The 25,346-nt window shown below is 41.4% G+C and overlaps 2 protein-coding genes and 1 pseudogene across 5 annotated transcripts; 2 read left to right on the top strand and 1 right to left on the bottom strand.

Annotated features, from left to right (window-relative positions):
- Positions 1-1,867: 1,867 nt before the first annotated feature.
- TXNL4A (thioredoxin like 4A) lies at positions 1,868-10,105 on the bottom strand. 2 transcript variants are annotated; one of them, XM_079300466.1, is made up of 4 exons: positions 10,032-10,105; positions 9,742-9,915; positions 2,841-2,944; positions 1,868-2,147 (listed from the first exon to the last, which is right to left on the bottom strand). In XM_079300466.1, exons 2-4 carry the CDS (start codon positions 9,892-9,894, stop codon positions 1,976-1,978), a joined length of 429 nt encoding a protein of 142 aa, XP_079156592.1. In that variant the 5' UTR covers positions 9,895-9,915; positions 10,032-10,105; the 3' UTR covers positions 1,868-1,975. The 2 variants fall into 2 exon arrangements, with proteins under 2 accessions (XP_079156592.1, XP_079156593.1); XM_079300467.1 differs by lacking the exons at positions 9,742-9,915; positions 10,032-10,105 and adding an exon at positions 8,374-8,451.
- A 983-nt stretch (positions 10,106-11,088) lies between these two features.
- LOC306800198 (putative 2-ketogluconate reductase) lies at positions 11,089-18,026 on the top strand. 2 transcript variants are annotated; one of them, XM_079302120.1, is made up of 7 exons: positions 11,090-11,236; positions 11,682-11,917; positions 13,985-14,369; positions 15,575-15,746; positions 16,481-16,659; positions 17,380-17,476; positions 17,856-18,026. In XM_079302120.1, the coding sequence occupies exons 2-7, from the start codon at positions 11,729-11,731 to the stop codon at positions 18,010-18,012; spliced, it is 1,179 nt and encodes a 392-aa protein (XP_079158246.1). In that variant the 5' UTR covers positions 11,090-11,236; positions 11,682-11,728; the 3' UTR covers positions 18,013-18,026. The 2 variants fall into 2 exon arrangements, with proteins under 2 accessions (XP_079158247.1, XP_079158246.1); XM_079302121.1 differs by lacking the exon at positions 11,682-11,917 and having other exon boundaries at positions 11,089-11,236.
- A 34-nt stretch (positions 18,027-18,060) lies between these two features.
- Positions 18,061-25,346, top strand: LOC306800199 (putative 2-ketogluconate reductase; annotated as a pseudogene). The gene is made up of 6 exons (XR_013777927.1): positions 18,061-18,193; positions 19,741-20,125; positions 21,583-21,756; positions 23,773-23,951; positions 24,114-24,210; positions 24,970-25,346. The product of XR_013777927.1 is annotated as a putative 2-ketogluconate reductase (transcript).

Genomic DNA, 25,346 nt, shown 5'->3' with positions numbered 1-25,346 from the left:
ACACCAAAACATTGGTACTCTTTGCAGGGAAGGCTTAGTTTGAAATATGATAGGAACATTTTACCATTAACTGAAACCAGAAACTGAAGCATTGCCAGGTTAACACAATACCTCAGCTAATGAGGGAGAAGTGCTTCTATTACAGCCTTAATTAATATCAAGACATTATTTCAATTAATGCTTAAATCAGTGTAGACTTGCACGTACTGTCAGACTGCGGGGGGAGGTTGGTATGCTGGAGGACAGGGTGGAGAAATTGGCCAAATTCAAAATGCCAGGCTGGGGAGGTGTGAGGGGCTGGCTGGCTGGCTTTGCAGGAAAGGGGACTGGTGGAAAGGCTGACTGAGAGAGCAGAGTGCCCAGGCTGCAGCAACTCACTGGTCACTATTAGCCCAGGTAGGGCCAGCATTCTCTCCATTCCCCTGGATGGGAAACCACACCCACAATACTCTGTCAGTCTGGGGGCTCCCCAGTTCAAGGGATGAAGTGGTGTGAGGGAGGTACAACACAGCCACCAAGATATGGTGGAGTACAGCAGATACAGGGTTTTTTGCTGCCAACCACTACCCCGTGGCAGAGCATAGGGAACAGACACTTACTGAAGGTGCCGTACACCAGCGTTACTCGACACAAGCTGAAACACAAAAATTCCAGCTGGATGCAAGGAACAGAGTTTTCAACTATGAAGGTGCTCAAACAGCAGAACAGCAGAAAGCCTGAGGAATCTCCATCCTTAGAGAACATGGAATCATCAAGGCTGGAAGACACCTTGATGATCACCTAGTCCAACCAAGATACTCAACACTGGACATAACCCTGGGCAACCTGACCATGTGGAACCTACTATGACTGGGAGGCTGACAGTCCCTTGGAATCACACAAGTGATTCCAAAATCAATAACCACTCTAAAACCAGACTAACTTCAGCAGAAATTGAGACCCCTTTTGTTTTACTTCCTTCACACTTTGTAGATTCCCTACAACATGCTTGGTAGTAGAAGTAAATTCTTTGTCTTTTAACAAACTGGATTTCTTCTTTCTGGAGAAAGGAGCTAGACTGGTTTGGGTTTAATTAATCCCATAAATATGCATGTATCAGTTTAAAAAACAAACAAATCCCCAGACAACATCAACTCCATTACCATAAAAGTTGTCAGAAATGCAAATGGAAATTTCAAAAGCTATGCCACAGTGGAATGCAATCCAAGTCTCCCAAGTACATGTGCATGGTGGTATTCCAATAGACAAACTGGAGATGAAGTGGCAGCACAGCCTGTGGTTTCCTCAGCTGCTGTCTGCAGCCAGCCCCAGAACTGCAGTTATGCTTTGACACTGCACAATTCACCAAGTGCTTCGAAGTTTGAGTGCACAACTACCGTGGAAAAAGTCTGGCACCACAAGTCCATTTGGCTGATGGGGGGTGTGCTGGTGAGCAAAGCTCTCTGAGCTCTGCTAAATATTAATAAATGCACTTTGGTGCTTTATTCCCATTCTTAGTGGATACAGAAGACTAATATGATACACAAAAAAACCTGACAAAAGTAGGAAGTCTCAAATTTAATTAGCTGAATAACATTAAGGTGGGTAAGTGAACTCACTTTATTATTTAAAAAAAACTATAGTATAGTTTTCCCAGGTATTTGTGTAATAAAAGCAAACAAAACCAGTTGAAATATTTTTCTGCATACAGGCTTTTTGTGTACAAAAATATGCAATACCATAATGACAACAAAGGAGAAAGTCTTTAAAAAAGAAAAGCCCAAAATTCAGCTGTAGTATTACAGCTGTCAGGACAGTTCCAGGCTTTGAGTCTTCCACTTCTCAAACAGAATTCAAATTTTTTAAATAATTCAAATTATGCTCAAAATTCAAGGACTTGTAGGGTTTCTCTTTTAATATACATATATGTACACACATACACAGAAATAAATTTAAGTGGACATAGAATTATGAAAAAAGGCAGCCCAAAGAAGCATCAATATCTGTATTTAGTGGAATAATCTTTCGGCGATACCACCAAACCTCGACCTTTGCGGGCTCCTCTATAAACAGTTTCTATAATGTCAATCATCTCCTGCTTATCTTCCATGGCCCAGTTGATCTTGTTGTTATTACCTGTACCTAAATCAATCATGATGTGTTTGTTCCTTTAAAGAGGAAGAACAGAAAAACAAGTTAATATGGTATTATAATTCAGAAAGAAATCTTATACCCCCAAAAAATGCTTTGTAAGATCAAAGGAAACCCATATAACATAAAAAGGCTTGCAAAACAAGCAATAAAGAAAGAATATCCACCCCTCTCACTCAAGCTGACATTTTACTGCCAATTTTTAAAGCAATAAGGACTCCAAATATGCCCCAAAATGGCTACTCAGTGCAATTATCCTTCAGCATACTCCTTCTTGTCTGTATTTCTTTCCCTCTATGGTCTGTCTCCAGAGAGACTTCCATACTTGTCAGTAGAACATTTTAGCTCATCAATGTAGAAACCTTAACTCCAAAAACACCTTATTACTTTTGATTTATCTTAAAAACAAGTTTGGCATATTTGACTGCTGTAATACTACAGTATTCTCTACAGAAAGCTTGAGATTTAGAACTAAGAACAATGGATAATAAACCCAGTTTCCAGTATCACTAATTTGCACTCTATTATCAAACACTGTTACCAGGGTAATTGGAAAACAAGCATTTTCCTATAAAATCAGTTCACTCTTCTGTAGAGCAATGTAAACAGAGGCATCAGTGTGCTATTATGCATTTGGAAATGATCTGCTGAGACACTGTATTTGACAAACACAAAGTTTAACTGAGTTACATCTCAGAACCATCACATACCTGAAGAAAAACATGACGGTACAGGGATCATACAACTCATACATCTTGTTGAAGTCTGGTACTTCAGTGATGTCCACAAGATAAATAACAGCAAAGTTTTTAACCTAAACAGAAGAAAACAGGAAATACAAAAGCAATACATATATTACCAATTAAAGACATAAGCTTTCATTATTGTAACATTTATTTTCCAAATTATTACGTCATAAAATCAGAATAAACAGCCTTGCTTTTATTGTTAAACACAACAACCAATTAAGATGGAAAATATTTTTCAGAATAGCCAAGCATCTCATTACACATCCAGTGTCAACTGCAAAGATGCTATGCTAATCAATCTGGATGTTGTTGCTAAATCAACACCCAGAGAAACAAATGCCCTTTATATAGAACTGAGAACTCACAGTGACATGCAGAGCTCTAAACACGCAGAATAACTGCTTTGTGCATGCCAAGCTGACACATTTTGCCTCTGTCATCAGCTGCTTATAAACTTCAGACAATTAATGATCTACAATGCCCTGGTGCCTGCCTCCAAGCAGTTTTTCTCCCTCTATAACATCCAATTTGTCTAACAAGACTCTTTAAATGTAAAGGAAACTTATGATTTAATTGAAAAACTGAGAGGTGCAAAGCTAAAACTTAAAAGTGTAATTGCGAAAGAAATAAGATCTTGATGAGAAACTATTGTCTGGACAATTCTGGTAAAACTGGCTTTCATTTTGCAGAGTTACTGAGTTAGATGCAAAAGAATCCCTCCCCTCTAGTGTCACAGTCAATGCCTTCATTCCTGCAAGAAAACCATATCACATTTTTGTTTCCTAGATGTAGCATACCTGTAATTAAGTGGAATGAGGAGAAGTTTTGGTTTTTAAACTTAGCTCATAAGTGCACAGAAGAAATTAACACAGTCACATTATATTCTAAGTCAGAAGTCACCCAAAATGCACAAGCATTTAACTGTAAGGAATATTATCAAATGCTCATGTACGACACAGGAGTGCATAATTGTGCCTCCCTATCCTCAGTTACCTGCTAACACAATTTTGGGCCCTCCCATTCGACTGCCCAGAATTACCAGCCTGAGGTTAACACACATGGTCTAAAATCTGTAACAAACTTGCTGCTCCTGACAGTGATTCCCTTGTTAATTTTCCTATCAAAAATCTGGAAATGCTATTAAGAGTATAATATCTGCCTGATGGAAAAATATTTTATTTTAGTTGACAGAGCAAGATTAGATTGTATGAGAAAAATACAATATACTGTGTAGCCTGTACATAGACATCCTAGCAGGCACTTTACTGATAAAGTATGAAGATGTGTATTTACAGAAAGAACTTCAGAAGTGCAGAGCAAATAAATTTTTATGGACTTCTGCCTCAAGACAGTTTCAGAATTGTAAAACATAATCACACTTCAAGAATGTAAGTATTGCTAACAAAGAACATAAAATCTCTTCTAGAGTGAAACAGCATTTAAAGTTTTTACTATGCTTTTATGGAGCCAGTTCTAGTCCTAGATTCTGTCAGTATTCTAATGAAAACATCCCATTTAAGCCATGTTCTAAATCAGGCAAGAGGTAAAGCCTTGTAAACTAAAACAGTCATAATATCAAACCTTATGAAGGAATCCTTCACACCCATTTCAATTTTACATTAAAGATTTCTAAGAACCTTTAGGGGATGTTCAGAAGCAATACAATTTAGCTGAGAAGTGACTGAAGCTACTCCCCAGTGAGCCCAGCAGGCAAAAGGCAGTTGTGGGGGTTTTGATCCTTTTTTTACAAAACAAAACATCTGAGGAGTCATTTTCATTTTATCCTATCATTACTTCTTCCACCCTGCTGGCATTTTTAGCATCAGCAGCACACCTTCACTGTGAGGGGAAATTCCTACAACATGTTCAGCAATTTAGACAGAGCATACCATCTTTGAATAACTACTTAATTTGGAGCTTGGAGAATTATTTTAAGGTAAACCTAGCATAAACAAAACATTCTTAGGACCTGTTTTGTTCGGTGAAAGATTAGTCCAAGGAGATTTGTTGAACCAGAATACCACTCCAAAAGCACTCCTAAACCAAAATTTTACTTCCAAGAACTTTGTACTCCAGATAGTACGGGAACAAAAAAAAAAAACCTTTTAAAGTTAGTTTGACATTATATGCATTTAATTTAGTTTAGCTGTTGCAGTACCAGAAACTCTTGTCACTAGCAGTAACCATCAAGAGCCTAGAATTTCACAGAAGAGAAACAGACTATACAAGTCTTAATTTGTTATATAAATCTTACTAAAAAGGACTGAATCACTCAAATCACCTTTGAACAGCACATGTGCAAGTCATCACCAGAATCCAAGCATCCAAGACATTAAGTAAATCTTCCTTCCCTCTGACCTACTTTTATAGAAGTGAAACTGATGACAATCTTGCCTGCTAAAAAGTTCATATTAAGTCTAAAGCAGACCTTAAAGCTGGACTCAAAATTGAACAGAAAACTTTAAAACTAACTCTATTCTTTACCCCTCGCTTTCCTAATCTCAAATTTGGCAAGATCACCACTCCAAAAGGAGTTAGCTTGCAAGCACACTGAATGAGGGTCTGCTTTGTTGAGTTTGGACACTGGCTGCCAAGGAGACCAGCAGGAGATGGGGATTCAGGTCTAAAGAGGGATCAGATAAATACATGGAGAGGATAATGCAGAAGAACTGCAGTGGCCTATTTAATGTTTAGGGGCTGGGCAATGTAATATGCCAGGCTGGGCAAGCTCGTCACCAAGAGGCATTTTCTTTCAACATGAGACAAGCCTCAAATGTCTCTTTTTGCATAGTATTGAGCAGTTTTAGAGCCTGAAGAAGCAGTTCCTGTCTCAGACACAATATTGGAGCCAAGACAGCAGCAGCACATAGCAGCTTCATCTGAGCCAGCTTCACACACAGCCAGCTCTCATTCACAAAGCTTTAGCTCAGGCTTGGATTTAAGCAAAAGCAATGCAAGTTTTTATGGATTTAGACTGTGCATGGATGTGCATGGTTTGTGGAGACAAACCAAAGGTTGACCTCTCCCCGTTGGGACATGAATCCATTGCTCAGACAGAGCTGTCAGTTGAAAACCTTAATTCCTGTACAAAACCAGCTTTGCCACCCTGTCAAGGCAGTGGTTACTAACAAGTTCTCTTTCTGACTTGTGGGTTGTAACTGAGGATACAGTATAGATACCTCAGAACAAGAATAAATACAACTCTCAACAAGCAAACCCCACTAAATACAAGCAGTTGAAATAGTTACAGGGGAGACTACACTGAGTTTGTTAATATAAACCAAAATTTTACTGTAGAGACAATATGAAAAAAAACTTGCAGTATTTTAGAAGTTGAACACATAAGAACTCAAGTTTATTCTGAAAGTGCTTAACCTCATAACATACACTAATACAGTAAATTTGTTGCAATAAGTCAACTGCTTTCTGAAGAAAAACAAAACCAAAACTCTAGTGAGAGACCTCCTTCTAGGCAGCACCTCACTTGTGCAACAACTGAGGATAAAAGCATTTTCAGAGACAGATATTACTACTTCTGACACTCTTGACTTCCCTTATGTGTCTTTCAATTCAAAACTTTCTCTGCCTTACCAGGTTATTTGAGCTGCTGTTCATGGGGAGGACAGGGTAGAGTAGCATGAACTCAAATTTTTTTTACTTGCTTTCACAGACTGGGCTTCAATTTTGCTGGTTTTCACCCTTCTCCCCAGTGATGGCAGCTTCATAAATCAACCCAATCAATCTACATTGCTGAACAATTTTCTACATGAGCATCATTTCTACATTTACATTTAGAAAACCCAGAAGTACATCACTGCCTGGCCACAGTTACAGGCTATTCTAACATTTCACAGAACTGGATCTGCCTGAGGGCTGCTATGAAATCCTTTAACTGAATGGCTCAAGACTGTAAAGCAGAGGAATCTACAGGACTTTTAACATCAGGCAAAAATTCTGTATCCAGTCCTCATGAAGATCACATACTTTGCTAGTTAACAGGAAACACAGGTGTAGGAAAAATCATATGCCATGGGACTCATTTGTCCTCTGAAGTTCTCCCTGACTTCCTTAATTAACAATATCCTCCTGAAAAATAAATAAATTCATTCCTGCGACATGAAAGTGACACAGAAATATGATTAATGACTAGGATGAATGACAAAAATTGTTAAGTTTCCTGACATTTCTGTCAGACATAAATAATACTCCTTTTTTTCATTGTTAAGTTTTCAGTTGCCTTTGAAAAGCAAACCTTACATCCCAAATACCTAAGGAAATCTGAACCAAGACCCAAGATTCCATCTTCTCATCTTCCTAATCAGCTTCTAGACAGTGTTTTTTCTGTTTAGAAGAACAGAACACTACTTTATGGACAAGAAACGCAGAAAAAAAAAAAAAGGAACTGAGTAGCTTTTGCAACAAATGAATTGAAGGTGGCTGGCAGACTTGCATTACTAAACTGAACAGAGCAAGTACAAATGCAAAAGTTTGTACTTGCAATATTTATTTGAATTTTTTTCTTGTTAATTATGCTGTAAGGTTAGGTGACAAATTTTTATGGGAGAAGAAAAAGACACTGTACTGCCAAAAGCAGTATTTACAGCTAATAATTTCAAAAACTACAGACATCAGTAAATGGATTAACTTTGTTCAGCTTTTAATTACACCAGTAATTAAAATTAACTACACCAGTAGTTAAAATGCTTTTTTTTTTTTTGTAGCTACCTCTTTCCCTGCCCCATCTTCTTTTCTTCTCTCACTTTTCATGTAACCTTAGCAGAAATGGAGAGGCACAACTAATGTTTGAGGAAAAGCCACAGCTATTCACATTTCTAATTATGGTTAAATAAAAACATAACATATGAAAAATCCTCCCTAAAAATCACAGTGATCCAGTACAATATCTATTCAGTCATAGGTAAATCATTTCTTAAACAAGGTGTATTAATTTAGCAAACCAATCCCTGTTATTTCAGTGGATAGGTTTTTATAATTATGAGTTTCCTTTAAAGAAAAGAAAAATGAATTTTTAGAAAAGATCTAGAAGACAAAATCTGTGAAACTCAATTCTTGTTTCAACCAATGTTTGATTGAAAACCTGACAAAACAAAAAAAAAAAATCTAACATCTTACAATTATGATTTAATGTTCAGTGCAACATTGATTCTTTCTCATATAACTAGGGAAAAACCCAGTCAACTGCAAGTGGAGTACATTTCAGTGAAAATAATCTACTTTGAACTTTCATTTAGAATTCCAGTTTCTTTTTCCACTAAAGGATCCAAACTGGGGAAAAAAAACCCTGCTCTCCTATTATAAGTACAGGTAAATACTACTGCTACCTAAAAACATGCTGCAGTCTAAAAGAATATTGCACCAGGGTAACAAATGTAAAATAGGGCCACATTGTCTGTAATTGCCTGCAATTATAGCACGTTAACATTCTGTATTATTGTCTAGAATAAACACCTGTACAATTGGAACTTTTACTCACTCTTTAAAACAGCAGAGATCCAAACATGGCTTGTAAGCAAGAGGATGAGGTAGGATCTCCCCCTTTAATTTGCCATTTCTGCAGAGGGAGATTTTTAAATAAGAAGTTACTTTGTTCTTCCTTCCCCCAGGCACCCCTAGCTGCCACAGCAGGTTTACCAAATTGCCAAGCATCCTGCCACAAGTCCATACTAACAGCATCTGAGCATAACACTCCCACCAGGCTGAACACAAAGCAACTGAATTAAAATATGTTACAACCATTACCACATTGTAATGCATTTTTAACCCCTGGCTGTAGGTATAGATATCTAATTGTGGGGATTTTCAAGACACAGGTTATTAAAAAAAAAAACTTTAGAACACAAAGTAAACCACCAAAACAATTCCATGTCAAGCTATGCAAAAAATTTTGTATGAAGGCAGCAAAGTTGTGAAAGCCCCATTCCTGGAAGTGCTCAAAGCCAGGCTGGATGGGACCCTGAGCAACCTGGTCCAGTGTAGGACACAGCAGGAGAGGTGGAATGAGATGGCCTTTAAGGCCCCTTCCAAACCATTTTATGATTTCTCTGATAGATGGCACCTTTTCCTACCCAAGTCACCATTTCTGATTCAGAGTTTTTTGCTTCTTTCTTCATGTGGTGTAGTTAAAGAGCTGTCAATATTCTACTATATATAGCTTTGCAAAACCTTTAGTTAATACACGAAAAGGTAAATTATAGCTGACTGTATTCTAACAATCTAATTTTTCCTATTTATGTATCTTTCTTAAACAAGTGACCACCTCTTGGTAATCATACAGTTTCCATCTGAAAACAGCTGTGGAGTTTGGCTCTTAAAATTTAATTCAGTCCATGAAACTCAGCAGAACGCTACTGGTCTCCACATACAACATCACTGCCAGATTAATCAGAATTATCTCAATGACAGACTGATCAACTCCATCCCGCACATTTTAGCACCTCACCATTTCTAAGAGCCAAAACGAAAACAACTTTTCAGGTTATTCAGAGGAAACCTGAACACACTTCCACAGTAAAGCGAGAGCGCTGCGTTGGCCGGAGCCGCAGCAGCCCTACCAGCGAGCATTGTTCCTGCCCGAATGCCGGCGCTCGGTCACTGACGGGTTATTAGCAGGCAGCAACCTCCATTTCCGAACAGCTACGATGCTCCTTTCACCCCCCAGAACGGTGCAAAATCAGGGCGGTCTTTAGGAGACACTCATGGAAGGGAAGCACACAGCTCTGCCGCTGCCTCCTACAGCTGGGACAGCTGTGCAGAACCCGCTATAGGCTGCCCCAGGCTCCAAGCAATCCATGGGGAACTCAGAAGGAGCCGAGCTCAGAAGGAGCACAAAGCTCCTGTTTACCTTCTCGGCGATGCTGTACAGCACCTCGTCCATCTTCATGCACGTGGGGTCCCAGTCGTGCCCGAAGCGGATGACCACGACGCGATCCTCCTCCGACAGGATGGCCTGGTCCACCTGCCACCCATTGTGCAAGTGCGGCAGCATGTACGACATCCTGGCGGCCGGCTGGCGAGCCTGCGGGACGACAGCGATGATGGCCCCGGAGCTGACAGCCCGTCGCGCCTGCCCTCCTCCTCCCCGGCCCCGAGCCCCCCCGGCCCGCCCATGCCCGCGGCCCGTGCCCCGCGCACCCCGCGGGCGTCCTTCCCTCACAGACTGCAGCGGCGGCGGCGCGGCGGGAACCGGAAATGGCGGGCACGGGGACAGGCGCGCTTCCGGCGCGGGGCGGGGCGGCGAGGGGCGGGGCGGGGCGGCCGCCATTCCCAGCGGGAGGAGAGCCCGGCAGGGACCCGCGTCCCGCCTGCAGGTGGGATGTGCAGAGGTGATCCGAGCTCAGATCCCTGACTGCTGCTGACCGCCCCGATGTTAGCACATTCCCCGTGCCTCCGTGATTGGGTCAAGGAGATGTGCTCAGAGAAGCTGTGGGTGCTTCCTTCCTGGGAGACTTCAAGGCCAGATTGGATGGGGCTCTGAGCCTGGTTTAGCGGAAGGTCTCTCTGCCAGTGGTTGGGTCTAGGTGATCTTCACGGTCCCTTCTAGCCCAGCCATTCTGATTCTGTGCTGTTGCATCTCCTGGTTGTGGAAGGGTTTTTCAGTGTGTGCACCCACAGCAATGACATTTTTCACGCCCAGCACCAGGCAGGACCCGCCCCCGCAGCTGCCCAGCCACGGCCGGGCTCGCACTGCGTCCCAGGAGCTCTCCATCGCTCTGGGCAAGCGTTCCAGTGGGAGTGGCCGGCAGCGACACCAGCACATTGCAGCGCCGCGTTATAAATGAGAAACAAAGTCTCGATGTTCAGCAAAATTTAGATTATTTTATATAGACAGAGCAACGCAGCGCGCTGGGGAAAACGTGAGGGGTCACCGTCCACTCCACGCTTTCACCGAACTTGGTTTGCAGCTCCCTTTTTATAGTATGGTTTTCCTTAATCAATAATTGTTACTGTTTTGTTGTCATAGTTCTGCAAGGTAAGCAGTGGTGGTCAAAGAAACTTCCAAACTTCGCTCGCAGTTGCTGAGCTCTCCAAAAGCTATGCGAGTCCTCGTTTTGCTTCATGGCGTTTCCGGGAGATCCGGCGGCAGGAGAGGGAGGGAAAGGAGAGGCAGCCCGGTGTGAGTGCGGGCAAGAGCAGGGACGGCGATCCCCGTGCCGCAGCTTGCCGGGCAGGGCAGCCCCGGGCAGGGCAGGGTTAATGAGCGGGGCTGGGTGAGCAGGAGCCCGGCCCCGAGCTGGAGCCGCGAGCTCCCGGCTCTCCCAGCTGCCGCGGGATCGACCCGGGAAAGGCACGGCGTCAGGGAGAAACCAGCTCTGGGTAGTGCTTTGGGTGCTGTTCAGGTAATTAGTCTTCTTCTTTAGAGCTCTAAAGTTAGCTGGAGGAATTGATCCTGGTTTATTTTGCTATGATTTGGTTTAGTCCAAGGTGATATAGCAGTGCCAGCCAACAAATCTGTGAGTAAGGAGAGAGTCAAGCTCCACAGGTAAAGTAAAGCCAGCTTCAATTAGCACTGGAGTTAATACTTACACGTAATCCTTCTTATTTGCCCCATTGTCTCAATCTAAGTCATATTTTAAAAGTTTTCTCTGCAATGCCAGGACCAGAACTTAGTACACTTACCTTACATCAGTGATTTACATGTGATTATGACTGTTAACCTACATAGAAGCATATATTCTTATGTAAATACAAAAGGAGAAGAGACAAAAAAAACAATAAAAAAAGAAACTTAGTGCTACTGCAGATGTTACTAGTCCAAAACCAAAATTGTCATATCCTTGACAGGTGTTACATTTAGGAGACTGGACAAAACATCTGATAACTGAATAATTATGTTCAGGAGAAGAGGATCCCGTATGTTGAAAATTATGGCCTCAATATTTGGCCGGACAAATTCGCCTTACAAATTTATTCGTTCAGTCACTTCTCTCCGCTGTCGCTGTCACAGAAGTCTGGTTTACAAACAAGGGTACAGGACACTTGCATGTGCTGAAAGACAGGCAATAACTGCTGGGATCAAGGTTGGTATCTGGAGAGCCCCCTGCCTTCTGTGAGGTTCCTTTAAGTGTTTTTGTTTTGCTGTTGTCAGTGTGATTTTTAAGATTGTACCTGGGACAAGCAGAACATGAGTTTTGGACCAGCGCTGCAGGCAATGCACGGGTCACCTGTGCATCAAACACAGCTGTAATGGTGGTGGGCTCAGCATGCCCACACTCATGAAAAGATCCATAAATATGCCACAAGCCTGTCTCTAGTGCACCAGCTGGTTTGTTCATAGCTGGAGGCTTCTTTATGGGTCACCTTTCTGCTTGTGAAATGTAGGAAGTGTTTCCAAAGTGAAAGCAAGTCTGGCTCTGCACATCATATGTGGTGTATTGTAATGGGGTAGGAGGTGGTGAGAAAAGCAAATGGAGTAATACAGTGCTGCCTTACTGACAGGTCCCAATCACTTGATCATGCCTGGTGCCCAGTTTTCCCTGCTTAACTGCATAAGGTTTAGCTGCTGTCCAGGATTACCACATTCTGATCATTAATGAAGCTGGACAACTCCATCAAAATATGATACCAACCCCTCTTTTATTCTATCATTCATTCTGTAACACAAATCTGGTTCATCCTAGTAATGTTGTGTGATATTCTTAAGAAATGCAGACTACACCTGGGGAAATTTGCACTGTTTTGACAATCACATGGGGCTGACAACTTCAGCTGGCAAAAAAAAATTGTATATAAAAACATGTTCTTCCTTTGCAATTAGGTTGCACTGTTCATCTCATTGCTTTATTTGCTGCTGTTGAGAATCAGATAGTATTATCAGAGACATTGTGGTGAACTGCAAACCTGTCCAAGCATGGAGGCCCCTTCAAGGCCATGTAAAGCAGCAGACTGAAACTGAGGTAGAAATGCACATCAAGGCCAGGAAAAGCCAGCAGTACTGGTGCTGAGATTGTAACCATTTAATAGATGTGGTTGGGATAAGTCTGAGTTTGCTCAGGACAAAGGTAAATATGGTTGACAAAAAACTTCCTATCTACATTGAAACTTTTTTGTCACAGGTTTGAGTTCTGATTACTCACAGAAGGCTTTTTGTGACAGCTGGCCAGCACTGTGTGCCCAGAATGAACCAGCATACTGCTATGGAAAATTGTTCTGATTCAGATAGCACAATTCTAGGACATTGAATGGGATGGAGGCTGAAAGTCAGTGGAGCATAGCAAAAGGAACTTTAGGAAATTAAACACAGCTCTTGTTAAGATATGCAGGAAATCTTCAGATACCATTTTTGCCAATGGAACTTTAATTAGATGTTTGCATGTGGAGCCCCTGTCTTAGTACAGAGTGCATATGCAGGAATGTTGTAGAGAGGATTGGACTCAAAACTCTCAGGGCAGAGCAAAGTTCTAGCATGAAGGACTGTGTTATCAGTGGTATCGCCTCTTCCTCACTGGTTCAGCATGTAGGCATGGGTGAGCTAAATTTTGCATGAGGTAAGTTCAGGTACATATCTGAATGTTTAAAACACTGAAGGCAAGCAGTCTAACAGCTATCCAAGGGTGGCCCTTCATTGTGTAAATCTGTTAAACCTAAACCATCCCTGACAGATGTTTGCCAGAGCCATCTGGGCCTCAGTGCCATCCTACATTGCCTGTGGCTTCACCAGCCATAACCAACAGGCAAGAAACTCCAAGTACATTTCTAGCAGCCTCTATTTCATAGCATTGCTTATAGGAAAGCATTGGTGAGTAAGCTACCAGAAAAGCTACTAGCTTTGTGTGAAATAAATATTGATTCAGGACTAAAATGAAACTCTTTGAGAAGAACTGCTTGTAGGACTGGATCTGGATGTAAGAGTGTGGATATGCCTTGGTGTTATAGTCTAAATCGTCACTTGATAAAAGTACTTGGATGTTGATTGACATACCACACTAGTACCAAGTACAAGTACTGTGGATTAAAAGCACTATTAAGTTCCATCTGTTTCCTGATGTACACACGTGAATTTAAATGGTAACTTTTAAAGGAACATCATTGCTCCTTTCAGGGTGATCCCCTAAACAGAGGAGTATTTTTCTATTCTTCTGTTGCAGGTCATGGCAGAGGGAGAGTTGCCAGCTGTTTTGATCCTGGATATAGGAGGAACTCATGGCGTGCTAGAAGACCTTGCAGCACTTTTGAAGAAACACTTTCAGCTTATCACCATGAAGGAATTTCTTGCAAACAAAGAAGAAATGAGCAAAAAAATCCAATCTGTTTTTGTGTTTGAGCGCAGGCCAACCATTGACCGTGAGCTTCTAGAAAGCCTGCCTAATTTAAAGGTAATTGGAAACTCTGGGGTTGGAGTGGATCACTTAGACTTGAAAATGATCTCAAGCTTTGGTGTAAAAGTGACCAACACCCCGCACGCTGTGGCAGACCCAACAGCAGACATAGGAATGGCCTTGATGCTGGCCTCTGCCAGAAGACTTGTGGAAGGTAATGCTTCACATTTTCTTGGTCCTAGTACTTTGGGCATGTCTTGCTTTTGCTGTGATAGAGATGACCTTTCTGAATCAATATTTGGGATGCTTTTACAGGGAAAGTTTTTCAGAGGCATCTACTTCTATGTCTCACTTCCTTTTAGGGCAACAGTGACAAGAGTAAGGCTTTTGTCTAAATTATGTGCTTGTAAGTCTTGTGATTTCCTACTTGAAATAATGTCTGGCGTTTAATTCTTCTCTGGCTGTTCACTGGGTCAGTTGTTTATAGCTGTGAAAACTGAATACAGAGTGCATCCAAACTGAATGTCACCATTTTCCATTTCCCCTTGAGAGAAGCATTAGGAGCTACAGGAAGATGCAAAGCATTAGTGGCCACATCACCTACTCCAGAGCAGTATTTAGTATAAATTCTTCTTTTTCCTGCCTCTGTGATGAGTTTGTCTAAACCAATGGGTTGTATTTCCTGAAGAGCATCAGCATTATTTTTGAAATAGATGATAATCCTCTTGACAAAGCTGTTATAAGTTATACCACCAGCATTAGTTTGTGTCCCTAAAAGCAGGTTCTTTCCCCACTTCCTTGCTATGAAATGCCTTTCTGGGGAAGGAAGGTGTCAATAGAGACTTTCACTAGAAGGTGCCTCTGTCTTCAGGGACAAGTGGCCTTTTTGTCACTGCTGCTCCACTCCTGAGCATGAAACGACATCTCTTTCCCCATTATGTTTTCTTACTATTGCATTGTTTTGAACCTCAAGTTCTTTGTATAAAAGCTCGAAGAGATTCTTGGCTGAGCTGGAATTTGAAACCTTCACCCCTACCCAAGCAGTGAGGCTGCTTTGGGATATGATCCAGAAGAGATATGGAAAGATTTACCCCAGCTAAAAAAAAATCCTGAAGTCAGTGCTTGCAGGATGGCTTCATATCAACTGTTTTTGAACTTCCAAGAAAACACACTAGCTATGGAAGAGTTAATTCTCCAAGGAGTCATTCCATCCAGCACAGTACCCAGCCAGGATCCCACTGTATTACTGGCTTCAGGCATAGGTGCAGGAATTGGCACCATCCAGGCCCTTACATAAACTGGTCAAAATCAACAAAGGTGTTTTGTAAGGGGTGCTCCAGAGCCCCACTGCTGCTTTTCTTTCCCCCAGGCCTATGTTTATGGCTGATTTGTACCCATTCAACATGTATTTACATGCAGGCTGCCAGATTGCAGTGTCTCCAGATACCAAGTCCTTTGCTGTTGACTGGCTGGGAGTGGAAGTGAGCAGAGCAACGCTTGGGATCATTGGGATGGGCAGCATTGGATACAAAGTGGCTCAGAGAGCCAGAGCCTTCAACATGAGGATCCTGTACCATAACAGAAACCAGAGGTAAAGACATCTGGTCTCTGTATTTAATTGTCCAGGGGGCAGTGACCAAAGCCACAGGTCTGCTCTGTCCCCAGCCTTCCTATGCACTTGTGGCAGTTATAAGCAGTGTGACAAGTACCATTGTGCCACCACTTCCTCATTTTGGCTCTCTTCTCCTCCCCTCAGGAAGCAGTTCCCCCTGCCCTGGTTAGCCACTAGCAGTTTGAAACAAGGGCCATGTAAAGCATTTGGGGGATGTTGTCCAATCCTTCAGGCTCCTGGCAGCATCCCTGTTTCTCACAGCCAGTCTCAGCCTAGCCAGATCACTCATCACACTGGCACCAGTGACAAAGGTCATAGTTTCTCATGGATTTGTAGTTCCCTTTCTTTCACACTTCATTTATTTTCAACCACAAGTCCTAACTGCCATGTCAGGCAAGGAAAGGCTCCACAGGAATTGGCATAGACACAGGAGAGAAGAGTGGGGTCTGACTGCATCCCCAGCCTGTGTGCTTTGCTTTCACACATACATCACTGCTCCAGTGTCCCACCACTCCTGTAGCCTCTTGTTCCCTCTAGCCCACATCCTTTCTTGTGTCCATTTCACCATCTGTGACAATCAATGACTTATCCTTTACATTGGTATCAAACCTGTCAGTTTCTGTGCTTTCTGGAACTCTCCTAGGGCTGATTGATTGTTAAACTCAGTTAGAAATGGTTGTGTCACTTTGGGGATGTGTGCATTTTTCCTTCAGACAAAAGGAAGAGGAAGAGGCTGTTGGTGCCCACTACTGTGCAAAGATGAAAGACTTGCTACAGCAATCTGACTTTGTTATGTTGGTTGTGAACCTGACTCCTGAGACTCACAAACTGATTGGGAAAAAGGAGCTGGAGCTGATGAAACCCACAGCTACTCTTATAAACATCAGCCGAGGTAGGTGGATCTGAAATCATCATTTGTGGCTCTACACTTAAGATTGTGTTTTGTCTGACTTTGTTGATATTCCCCTCTCCAACCTCAGTCTGTGATATCCCTCTGTTGTTTGAGTCATTAAGTAGCTGGCAGTCTACAAATGGGTGACTTATATGGATCATGTACTATGTCTTCAAAGGTCCTATGGAAATTAGGAGTGCTCATTAGATGGTTGGTTCTCTTTAGCCTTGGAGGTAGAGGGTTTTAGTGGAAATGCATGAAAGGTTTATCATCACTGAGGGAGAACAGGGGAAACATTAACATTTGGAACAGCAGTGTAGAAAGGAAGCCTCACATGGGATGAAAAGTCTGTTGGCACTGAACAAGCAGATGAGAGAGTTTATCATTTCAGTAAACAAAGCAGAAATAAAAGAGTGGAAAGTCTGCAGAGATTAAATTGTTTTTCTATAATAATACAGCAAGTGTCAAAATGAGGAAAAGACTGAAACTGGTCTCATCCCAGGAAAAACCTTATGCAGTGGACCATAATCATCATAATAAGTAAAGATTAATAAATAAAATATTCAGTTTGTTTGGTTAATGATTATTAAAAAGGCATTCTATTTTCTTAAAAGATGAAGAGCCTCTAGTTTTTCTCACTTGATCCTGGAGACCTTCCCCCCTCATGGTAAAAATGTGTTCATTAAGTCATCAGGATATCAAGATTTCATTTCAATGCAGGTGCAGTTATTGATCAAGATGCATTGGTAGAAGCTCTCCAGAATAAAGTTATTAGGGCTGCAGCTCTGGACGTGACATACCCTGAGCCTCTGCCAAGGTAAAGAAACTTGTTTCCCATTCTGTTAAACTGAAATGTTTTAAACTGTGTTCAAAGTCTGCTCACAATTTTGATCTCCACAGGGAGACTAAGGGCAAAACCTCAGCCTGTCTTGCACAATCATAAACAAACAAGTTGCTCCCCTTTCCCACCTCTGTCAGTTCTTTGCCAGCCTGACTCATGGGCCAGGCAATGAGCGAGATGGATAGAGAGGAAGGAGAAATGTGTAAGCAAGAGTCCCACGGCTTTGTGCTCATTCTGTGCATTGGTCTGAATGTGCCATTGCTGTTGCCCAAGGTTCAGCTCTTCACAACTAGCATGGGATAGCAGCAGAGTAAGTTGCCTGTGTAATGCATTCTGTTCTTTCTGTTTCTTCCAGGGATCATCCTTTATTAAACCTGAATAACGTCATCATAACCCCGCACATTGGAACCGCAACAGTCCAAGCCATCCGCACGATGGCAGAAGAAGCAATAGCCAACATACTGGCTGTTCTCAATGGCCAGCCCATTCCAAGTGAAGTGTTTCCCAAATGATGAGTGCCAGATGATGCCACCAAATCGCCTGTGTATGGAAAGGCACTGTTTCTTACCGCTTTTAAGCTGAAAAATAAAAGCAATCTGTTCTGCACTGCTCATCATGATGCTGCAAAACCATCAGACTTGATCTGTTCTGTTACTCATGATTACAAAAAATAAAGTGAAGCTAATAAAAGAGGTTTGTTTAAAGATTTTAGCTGAGCAGTTATGCATTTTGATATCTTCAGGCTACTTCAGTGAGTACCAATGGTCTGTTCTCAGTTCTTGCTGCTACGTAATCATAAGCAGGTGCACCCGACAATCTCAAATCTGTTGAAAATGAATGAGCGTTGATTCCCTGCAGAAATTTGATTGTAAACACTCTTCAGCCAATACTCCAATATTCTATTTTTATATGAAAACACTGAGGAAATGTTCTTTAAAGTGATCATAGGCCTAAGGTTTTCTAATTTAAGAAGAGTCCTGCTTCATTTACATGTTAAAGCAAAGCCAGTTGAAAAATTGTCTTTATTTTTCATGAGGGGCATCCTTTGAAAACCAAAGTAAATTCCAAGAGATTTAGTTCCTCCATGCAGACAAAAATTATGCTTTTATTTTGACTGGCCATGAAGGAAAGGTAGAAATACCATTGAAATCACATGCGTGAGGGCAAAACCTAAAGCAAAATTAGAGATCAGCCCTGACTTGCAGCCTGGGGCCAAGGTTTTTCTTACATTCTCTTTCCTATTGGCAATGAAAAAATTCAGAAAATTCAATAAAGTGGTGATCACCTCCATAAAGTCAGGAATACTTTCCATTGTTTTGCAACGTGGTCAGGCTCTCTGAAGGGATGGTAAAATGAAGTTCTAGACAGGCCAGGAGTTTGACATTCTGTTGGAAGTAGTAAAATAATACTAACAAGGCTACAGGATTGCTATTCAAAGATCTTTAGCCCTTGAACACTCTCCCCACAGCTCTTCCCAAAATTGCTCTGGAAAATCAAAGGTAGCTATAAATAGTCTGTCAAAAAAACCCATAATAACTGTCAAATTACAGACACTCTCGGGACCAAAAGCAATGGTCAGGGATTCTGGAAAAAATCCCAAACCAACCAATTTAGAGTGTGTATGTCCTTCTTGAAAACACTTACCTAAGCATATATTATTTTGTTATTTTGGTAATTTGCCATAGGCTCAGGAAGAGGCTCGGCAGTCACTGGGGTCTCTTCAGGACAGATGGCTGCAAAAATCTCTGCAATGAAACATTTAAAAATTAACCTGGTAACTCAAAGTTCACGATGAAGCTGTTCCATTTATTTTCATGACATAGATTTGGTCCAACATTTTTCTAAACTACTTAGACAAGGTACTTTGTGATTTCAGGGTAGCAAATGAGATTTATTGCACTATTTACTGCAGACTACTGATGATCTTTAAGTAATTAATGAGAAGTGTTGTGTTTTGAGCAAAGTAGCAGTAATATGAAATCTTAGATCATGAGGACAGAACTTGTTCAGACAGATTATGTGAATACCTTGGTGGGTGGGGGAGCTCCTGTGTGTATGAGTGCAATTGGTAGCATATTTAAGAGCTGCTTGCTTGTCTTGGTTTTCTCATCTTCCTATGTGGTTTATAGGATCTGTTGACATAAATGTCATGAAACAGGACATGGCAGTGATTATTCTTTAAAATGCTTGGAAACAATAATATGTCTTTTTTCTGGCACTTTGTGTCTTTCTTTGTGCAGATCATGGAAGAAGGAGAACTGCCTTGGCTTTTGGTAAATGAAGTTGGTGGCATACGTGGGATACTGCATAGCCATGTGCCATTCCTGAAGAAGCATTTCCACCTCATCACCATGAAGGAATTTCTTGAAAACAGAAAGGATATTGGTAAAAAGGTCCAAGCAATTTATCTGTGGTGGCACAAACCAGTCATCAACAAAGAACTCCTCCAAAGCCTGCCCAACTTGAAAGTGATTGCAAATTCTGGAGTAGGGATGGATCACCTGGATCTGAAGCTTGTAGCTAGCTTTGGTGTGAAGATGGCTAATGCTCCACATGCTGTCTCCAGCAGCACAGCAGATACTGGGATGGCTTTGCTGCTAGCATCTGCTAGAAGACTAGTGGAAGGTAACATCTCAATTCTTTGGGGCTTCTAAAAATCATTCAATATTTACCTCCCATTAATTTGACTTTTCTTAGAGTTACCTGTAATGCACATTTTATTATTGTTTAATTATTTTATTTTATTATTATAAATAATGTGAAAAAATTAAGTAAATGTGAAATAAAATAATTAAATGTGAAAATGTAAGTATGTTGGCTTGGCAAACAGAATAATAGGTATTTTCATATATTTTATGCATTATAGGTACACTTAAATTATTACATTATACACAGATATAGCAGATATAGCATATATTTCAACAAGGTATAAATAAAATGTGATGGTGTTACAGTACTATGACCAAAAATGGGTGATGCCAAAGATCAGATGATCACTAAAGTCACAGGCTGGCAGAAGAAATTCATGTGGGAGGCAACAGTGGGGCAGAACAAGATTATATAGAGTCATGGAAGATCCTGAGTTGGAAGGACCCCCAAGGCTGATAGAGACAGTTCTTGGAGACTGAAATGGATTGGTGCAGAACTGGGACATTTAAGGGGCATTAGAGAATAATAAAGCAGTCTACTCCAGTTTTTGTTAATAGCATCCTTTCCAGTTTCATCAACATTTTTTATTGCTATTTTGCCAATTAGACCTATCCTTCACTTGGTTGGAATGCCTCTTTTTCAGGAAAAAAATCCTTCAGATTTATCCTTTTATATTTACCTGACTTTGACTTGTCATCTGTACCACAGAATTCATAGAAACTCAAAGGGGATTTTTGTCCCTCTAAGTCTGTTTCTACCTCACAAAAGGGAGACAGATTAAAAGGAAGATTAATTTCTTGTTCCCAACTTCTTAAACTGTGTCTGGTGGCATTTCTGATAGCTGCTCTGTCCTGACATGACTGAGTTTTTTCTTGAGTATACCTTTTCTATCCTTCCACAATATTCTGCTGACTCTGTGTATATAACTGTATTTTGTGTGTTGTAGAGCTTAGAGCTATCCAGAATTGTGCAGGTTTAACAAAAGGTAATTACAGAAATTACTAACTTGTGATTTTAAAGAAGTCACACTTTTCTTTCCAAGGAGGGTGGCAGATGTGAAGAGGAAACCCAATATCTGGTGGTGTTCTCTACATGGCATCTTCAAACTCTGCATTGTTATTGGCAATAATTATTTTGATTGTTGATGAGGAACAGGGCAATATTTTCATGAGTCTAAAGCAGTAAAAAAAAAAAAAAAAGAAAAATGGAGGGGTTATATCCAAAGGCTTTTTGTAGTATGGTAAGAATAAATTGGAATATCATATATACATGTAACAGGGAAAGATGATACATTAGGGAGTTACCTAGGAGATTACAAAATCAAGTGTTTGTAACCATTAGCAATGTGCTATAGTAGCACAAGTCCAGACTCTTTTGCCTTGTTCCTCTGTTGGACCCCATTCATTTCTCATATTTATGTGTTTCTCTTGCAGTCCATAACATTTCAATTTCTCCAAGTATGGAGAAGTACTGTGAAGTTGATATTCTGGGAGTTAAAGTTACTGAGCTACGCTGGGGATCATTGGCATGGGCAGCATTGGGTATAAGATTGCTCTGAGAGCCAAAGCATTTGAAATGAACATTTTGTACCACAACAGGACACGGAGGTAAAGATATGTCTTGACCCTAGTTGCAGCAGAAATTCTTCCAGATAGTCATTATTTTCTTTTCAAGGTAATTACAGAGGTATCTTTGTCAGAGATACAGCAAGAAATGAGGGAATATGGCCAAGATTAAAACAAAAGAGAAAAAGAATGGTTGCCTGAAATGAATCCTGTAAAGAGTTACTCAGTGATTAAACACATGAAAACTTAATTTAGGTTTTATATTAGAAATTTCAAGGTTTCCTGCAGAAAAACAGAAATCAAGCTGATATTTTTTTTATTCTTATCACATTGTACTCTAGTGACATCATAACCCTATTTGTTGTTTGTTTTTTCCCCATATTTTGAAGTTTAGGAGGGATATTTTTGAAACAGCAGCTGGAAACTAGGAGGCACAGATATGGCACAATATGATTGAAAACTGTTCTCAAGAAAATCTTGTTTCTTCTCAAGCCAGTAGAAATTTCAACAAGTACTTAACTGGATTTCACTCTTTATTTCAAGCCCCTCCTAGCCTGTGTATCTGGGAATCTGAACCTTGTTAGACATTCAGCACAGGGGCTCTTCAGTTTAAAGTGAGCAAGACCCTTATGAAAACTCAAGGCCTTTGCAGTCAGGCAAGATGCAGATAATGAGCAGAACAATTATTTACTGCTATAAACTATGACCTACCCTGAGAGAACTTTACACCTCTGTGACTGAAGGGAGAAGCTGCAGTGCTAGGATGTGGCTTTCTGGACTTTCAGGGATTTTCCCCATGAGCAGACTGCAGGAGGAAGGTCACTGCTTTAGCTAGCTCTAGGCAAATCACAAGGGTGAATAAAGCCAGGAATTTTTAGCCATGCTTGGCATACCTGTTTTTTACAGAAAAACAGCTGTGCAAACTCACATTTAAAAGAAAGTACTCCTTAAGATCTTTCAGAATTTCTTCAGAAATCACAAAAAAAAAAGCTTTAAAAGGCACTAATCTCTTTATTTTTTTTCCTGTATCATCCTTAACTCCCTCTGTTTAATACTTTTCAGTCTTTAAAGTAGTATTTATGTAAGAGTGTTGTGATGCATGATCAATGCAGTGCAACAGAAGTGAAAAGCCTAAAGTACATTTAAAGTACATTTACACTTCCAGCTTGTGTGCTGAATCAAGATGCACTCTGCATGCAGCAAAACTGGCTGCAGTTCCAGTTTCTTTTCCCACTTACTCTCTGGTCGTTGATCTAGAAAAAAAAAAAAAGCAGTGAAGTGCATTTGTTAGGAGAGACATGGGTTAAAGTTACATTGAAGTTATTTTCTTAGCGTGACCTTTTTATTTCTAGATTAGGGAGGAGATAACTTATAGCCCTTCTCTTGCAGCCACAAGCAGAAGATTGAACACATGATCCCCTGTCACTGCTTCTTTATTTCCCAAAATTCAGACAGATAAATTTGCAAAGAACATGAGAAATGGCAAGTATTCTTTTGCACTGTGAAAAGTTAGAACTAAAAATCTTTTTACTCTGGTAACTTTTTCTGTTGAACCCTTTGTTCTGTGAAAGTCCTGGGGCAGCCAGGAGCCTGGCAAAGAGCTGCCTTGCTGATTTCAGTCATAAAAAATGACAGGCTTATTTGGAGTGCCAACAGGATGAGGACCACTGCCATGCCCAGAGCCTGTAAGGGTGAGCTCTGATCAATACCACTCCTCTGGTTTGAGCAGTGACTGCATCCTTTGAAATGCACAGGGGATCCTGGAGAACGGACTGTGTGCTGCCATCTGCTTCAGTGCTCAGCCTAAGTCCATCTGTAGACTTCAGAAGAAGCTCTTGGGACCCTCCACTGGAGTGTCTGAGAGGCAGGCATGCAATCTATTCTGTGCTGCAGGGCTTGAAGCTTTCCAGAAGGATCTAAACATTGAGCTGAGAGTAAAATCACCCTTGTTTGCCACCTGTTTGCTATATGGATGTGATAATCAGATTCTTTCGTTTGTATACTGGTAATATTTGAAAAAAATGTTTCCATGACTGAAATGCTTTTTTTTCCCACTAGGAAAGTGCAAGAGGAGCAAGCTGTTGGTGCCACTTACTGCAAAAAGATAGACAGCTTGCTCCAGCAGGCAGATTTTGTGATGCTGGTAGTGAGCCTGACACCTCAGACACACAAGCTGATCGGGAAAAGAGAGCTGGAGCTGATGAAACCCACAGCTACCCTCATTAACATCAGCCGAGGTACCACCCAGATCCATTGGCTGGTCCAGCTCCTGCTGTGTTCCATGCTGCATCCAGCACAGCTGAGGCACACGCTCAGGCATGGCAGAGATTCCTCCCTCTTCCCTTCCCTTCTCTCTTCTCCTGCAAGGTGCACTCAGAGACTCTCTTGTTCCACCCCAGGTGCAGTAGTTGACCAGGAGGCGCTGCTGGCGGCTCTGCAGACCGGTGTTATCAGGGCTGCAGCTTTGGATGTCACCTCCCCAGAGCCACTGCCCAGGTTGCCATCTCTGCTTGTTTCTGGGGAAGGATGGCTGAGACCAGAGGCATCCCTGCAGCAGGCAGGAAGCTGGACCCCAGCCCCTGGCATTGTTTGGATAAAAGTGCCATGAATATGAATGGGATGCAGTCCAGAGGCAGGGAAAGCATTAAACTCAGTCCTTAGAATCTGCCTGTGAAGCTGCAGCAGTGCCTCACTTGCAAATTTCTTTACTAGAAAGTGCAGCTTGCTAATTTTAATGGGTGGAAGCTGCTTGAGGCCTAAGACCTGCTGCATAGCCTGGAGGTGTCCTTCCCCACAGGCTTATTTCCACAAAACAAGGCTGAAGAACTGCAAGCCTCTTGGACCCAGAGACTACTAAAGCTTCTCTAAAAAGACCACTCTGCCAGCCTGGTGCCTTTTGGAGTTAACTGTGCTGGCTGCATTTTGGGTTGTGGGGAGTTTGGTCTTGTGTCTGTGTGCAAATAACTACAGCTCAGACTATTGTGTGGGGTGAATGTGTCAAGAGGGCTTCATCCTCTCTTCTGACACAGTTCAAATTGCTGCCTCATGGCAGAAGTGTGTTTCTGGAGAAAAGGGCTACTATGAAATCCTTGCATGTCCTGTTACAGTCCAAAATTACTTCAATGTAGGTGGTCAGGTTCTCCGGGACATGTAAAGCTGTATCAAATTAACTTTAAATACAGTGCAAAAGCTAAAGTAAGACTCCTCTTCATTAGGATGAACAACAATTGTTAACTCTTTTTTCTTTTCTTCCAGAGATCATCCATTGTTAAAATTAAAGAATGTCATTATAACACCTCACCTCGGCATTAAAACAGACAAGGCCACCTACATGATAACAGAAGAAGCAGTAGAAAACATACTAGCAGCCCTGAATGGTCTCCCCCTACCCAGTGAAGTGCTGCCTAGCTGATGTGTGAAAGGACATCACACCTCTTTTTATTCTTCTCTTTATCTTTTTGTTCTTATCTTTCCCCTCCACATCAGCTCTAAAGATTTTTTTTAAATACAAGAATGTCCATACACCTCACTAAAGCTTGCAAGGAAAGAGCTTGCCATCCTGAAATTTGTGTTTATATCCTTTCTAACTCAAATCCAAAGGACAAATAAACCAATTCACAAAAGTGGCAGTG

Source organism: Erithacus rubecula, assembly GCF_903797595.1.
Source record: "Erithacus rubecula genome assembly, chromosome: 3".
Lineage (NCBI taxonomy): Eukaryota > Metazoa > Chordata > Aves > Passeriformes > Muscicapidae > Erithacus > Erithacus rubecula.
The sequence above is the reverse complement of the archived record's forward strand: the minus strand, read 5'-3'. Positions and strand labels throughout refer to the sequence as shown.

Coding starts and splice junctions, on each gene's coding strand:
- TXNL4A (XM_079300466.1), bottom strand. CDS start 9,894: ATGTCGTACATGCTGCCGCACTTGCACAATGGGTGGCAGGTGGACCAG. Junction 2,945..9,741: donor TGTACAGCATCGCCGAGAAG/GTAAACAGGAGC, acceptor TCTTCTGTTTAG/GTTAAAAACTTTGCTGTTAT. Junction 2,148..2,840: donor ACCGTCATGTTTTTCTTCAG/GTATGTGATGGT, acceptor TCCTCTTTAAAG/GAACAAACACATCATGATTG.
- LOC306800198 (XM_079302120.1), top strand. CDS start 11,729: ATGTTCAGGAGAAGAGGATCCCGTATGTTGAAAATTATGGCCTCAATA. Junction 14,370..15,574: donor TGCCAGAAGACTTGTGGAAG/GTAATGCTTCAC, acceptor ATTTACATGCAG/GCTGCCAGATTGCAGTGTCT. Junction 15,747..16,480: donor TACCATAACAGAAACCAGAG/GTAAAGACATCT, acceptor TTTTTCCTTCAG/ACAAAAGGAAGAGGAAGAGG.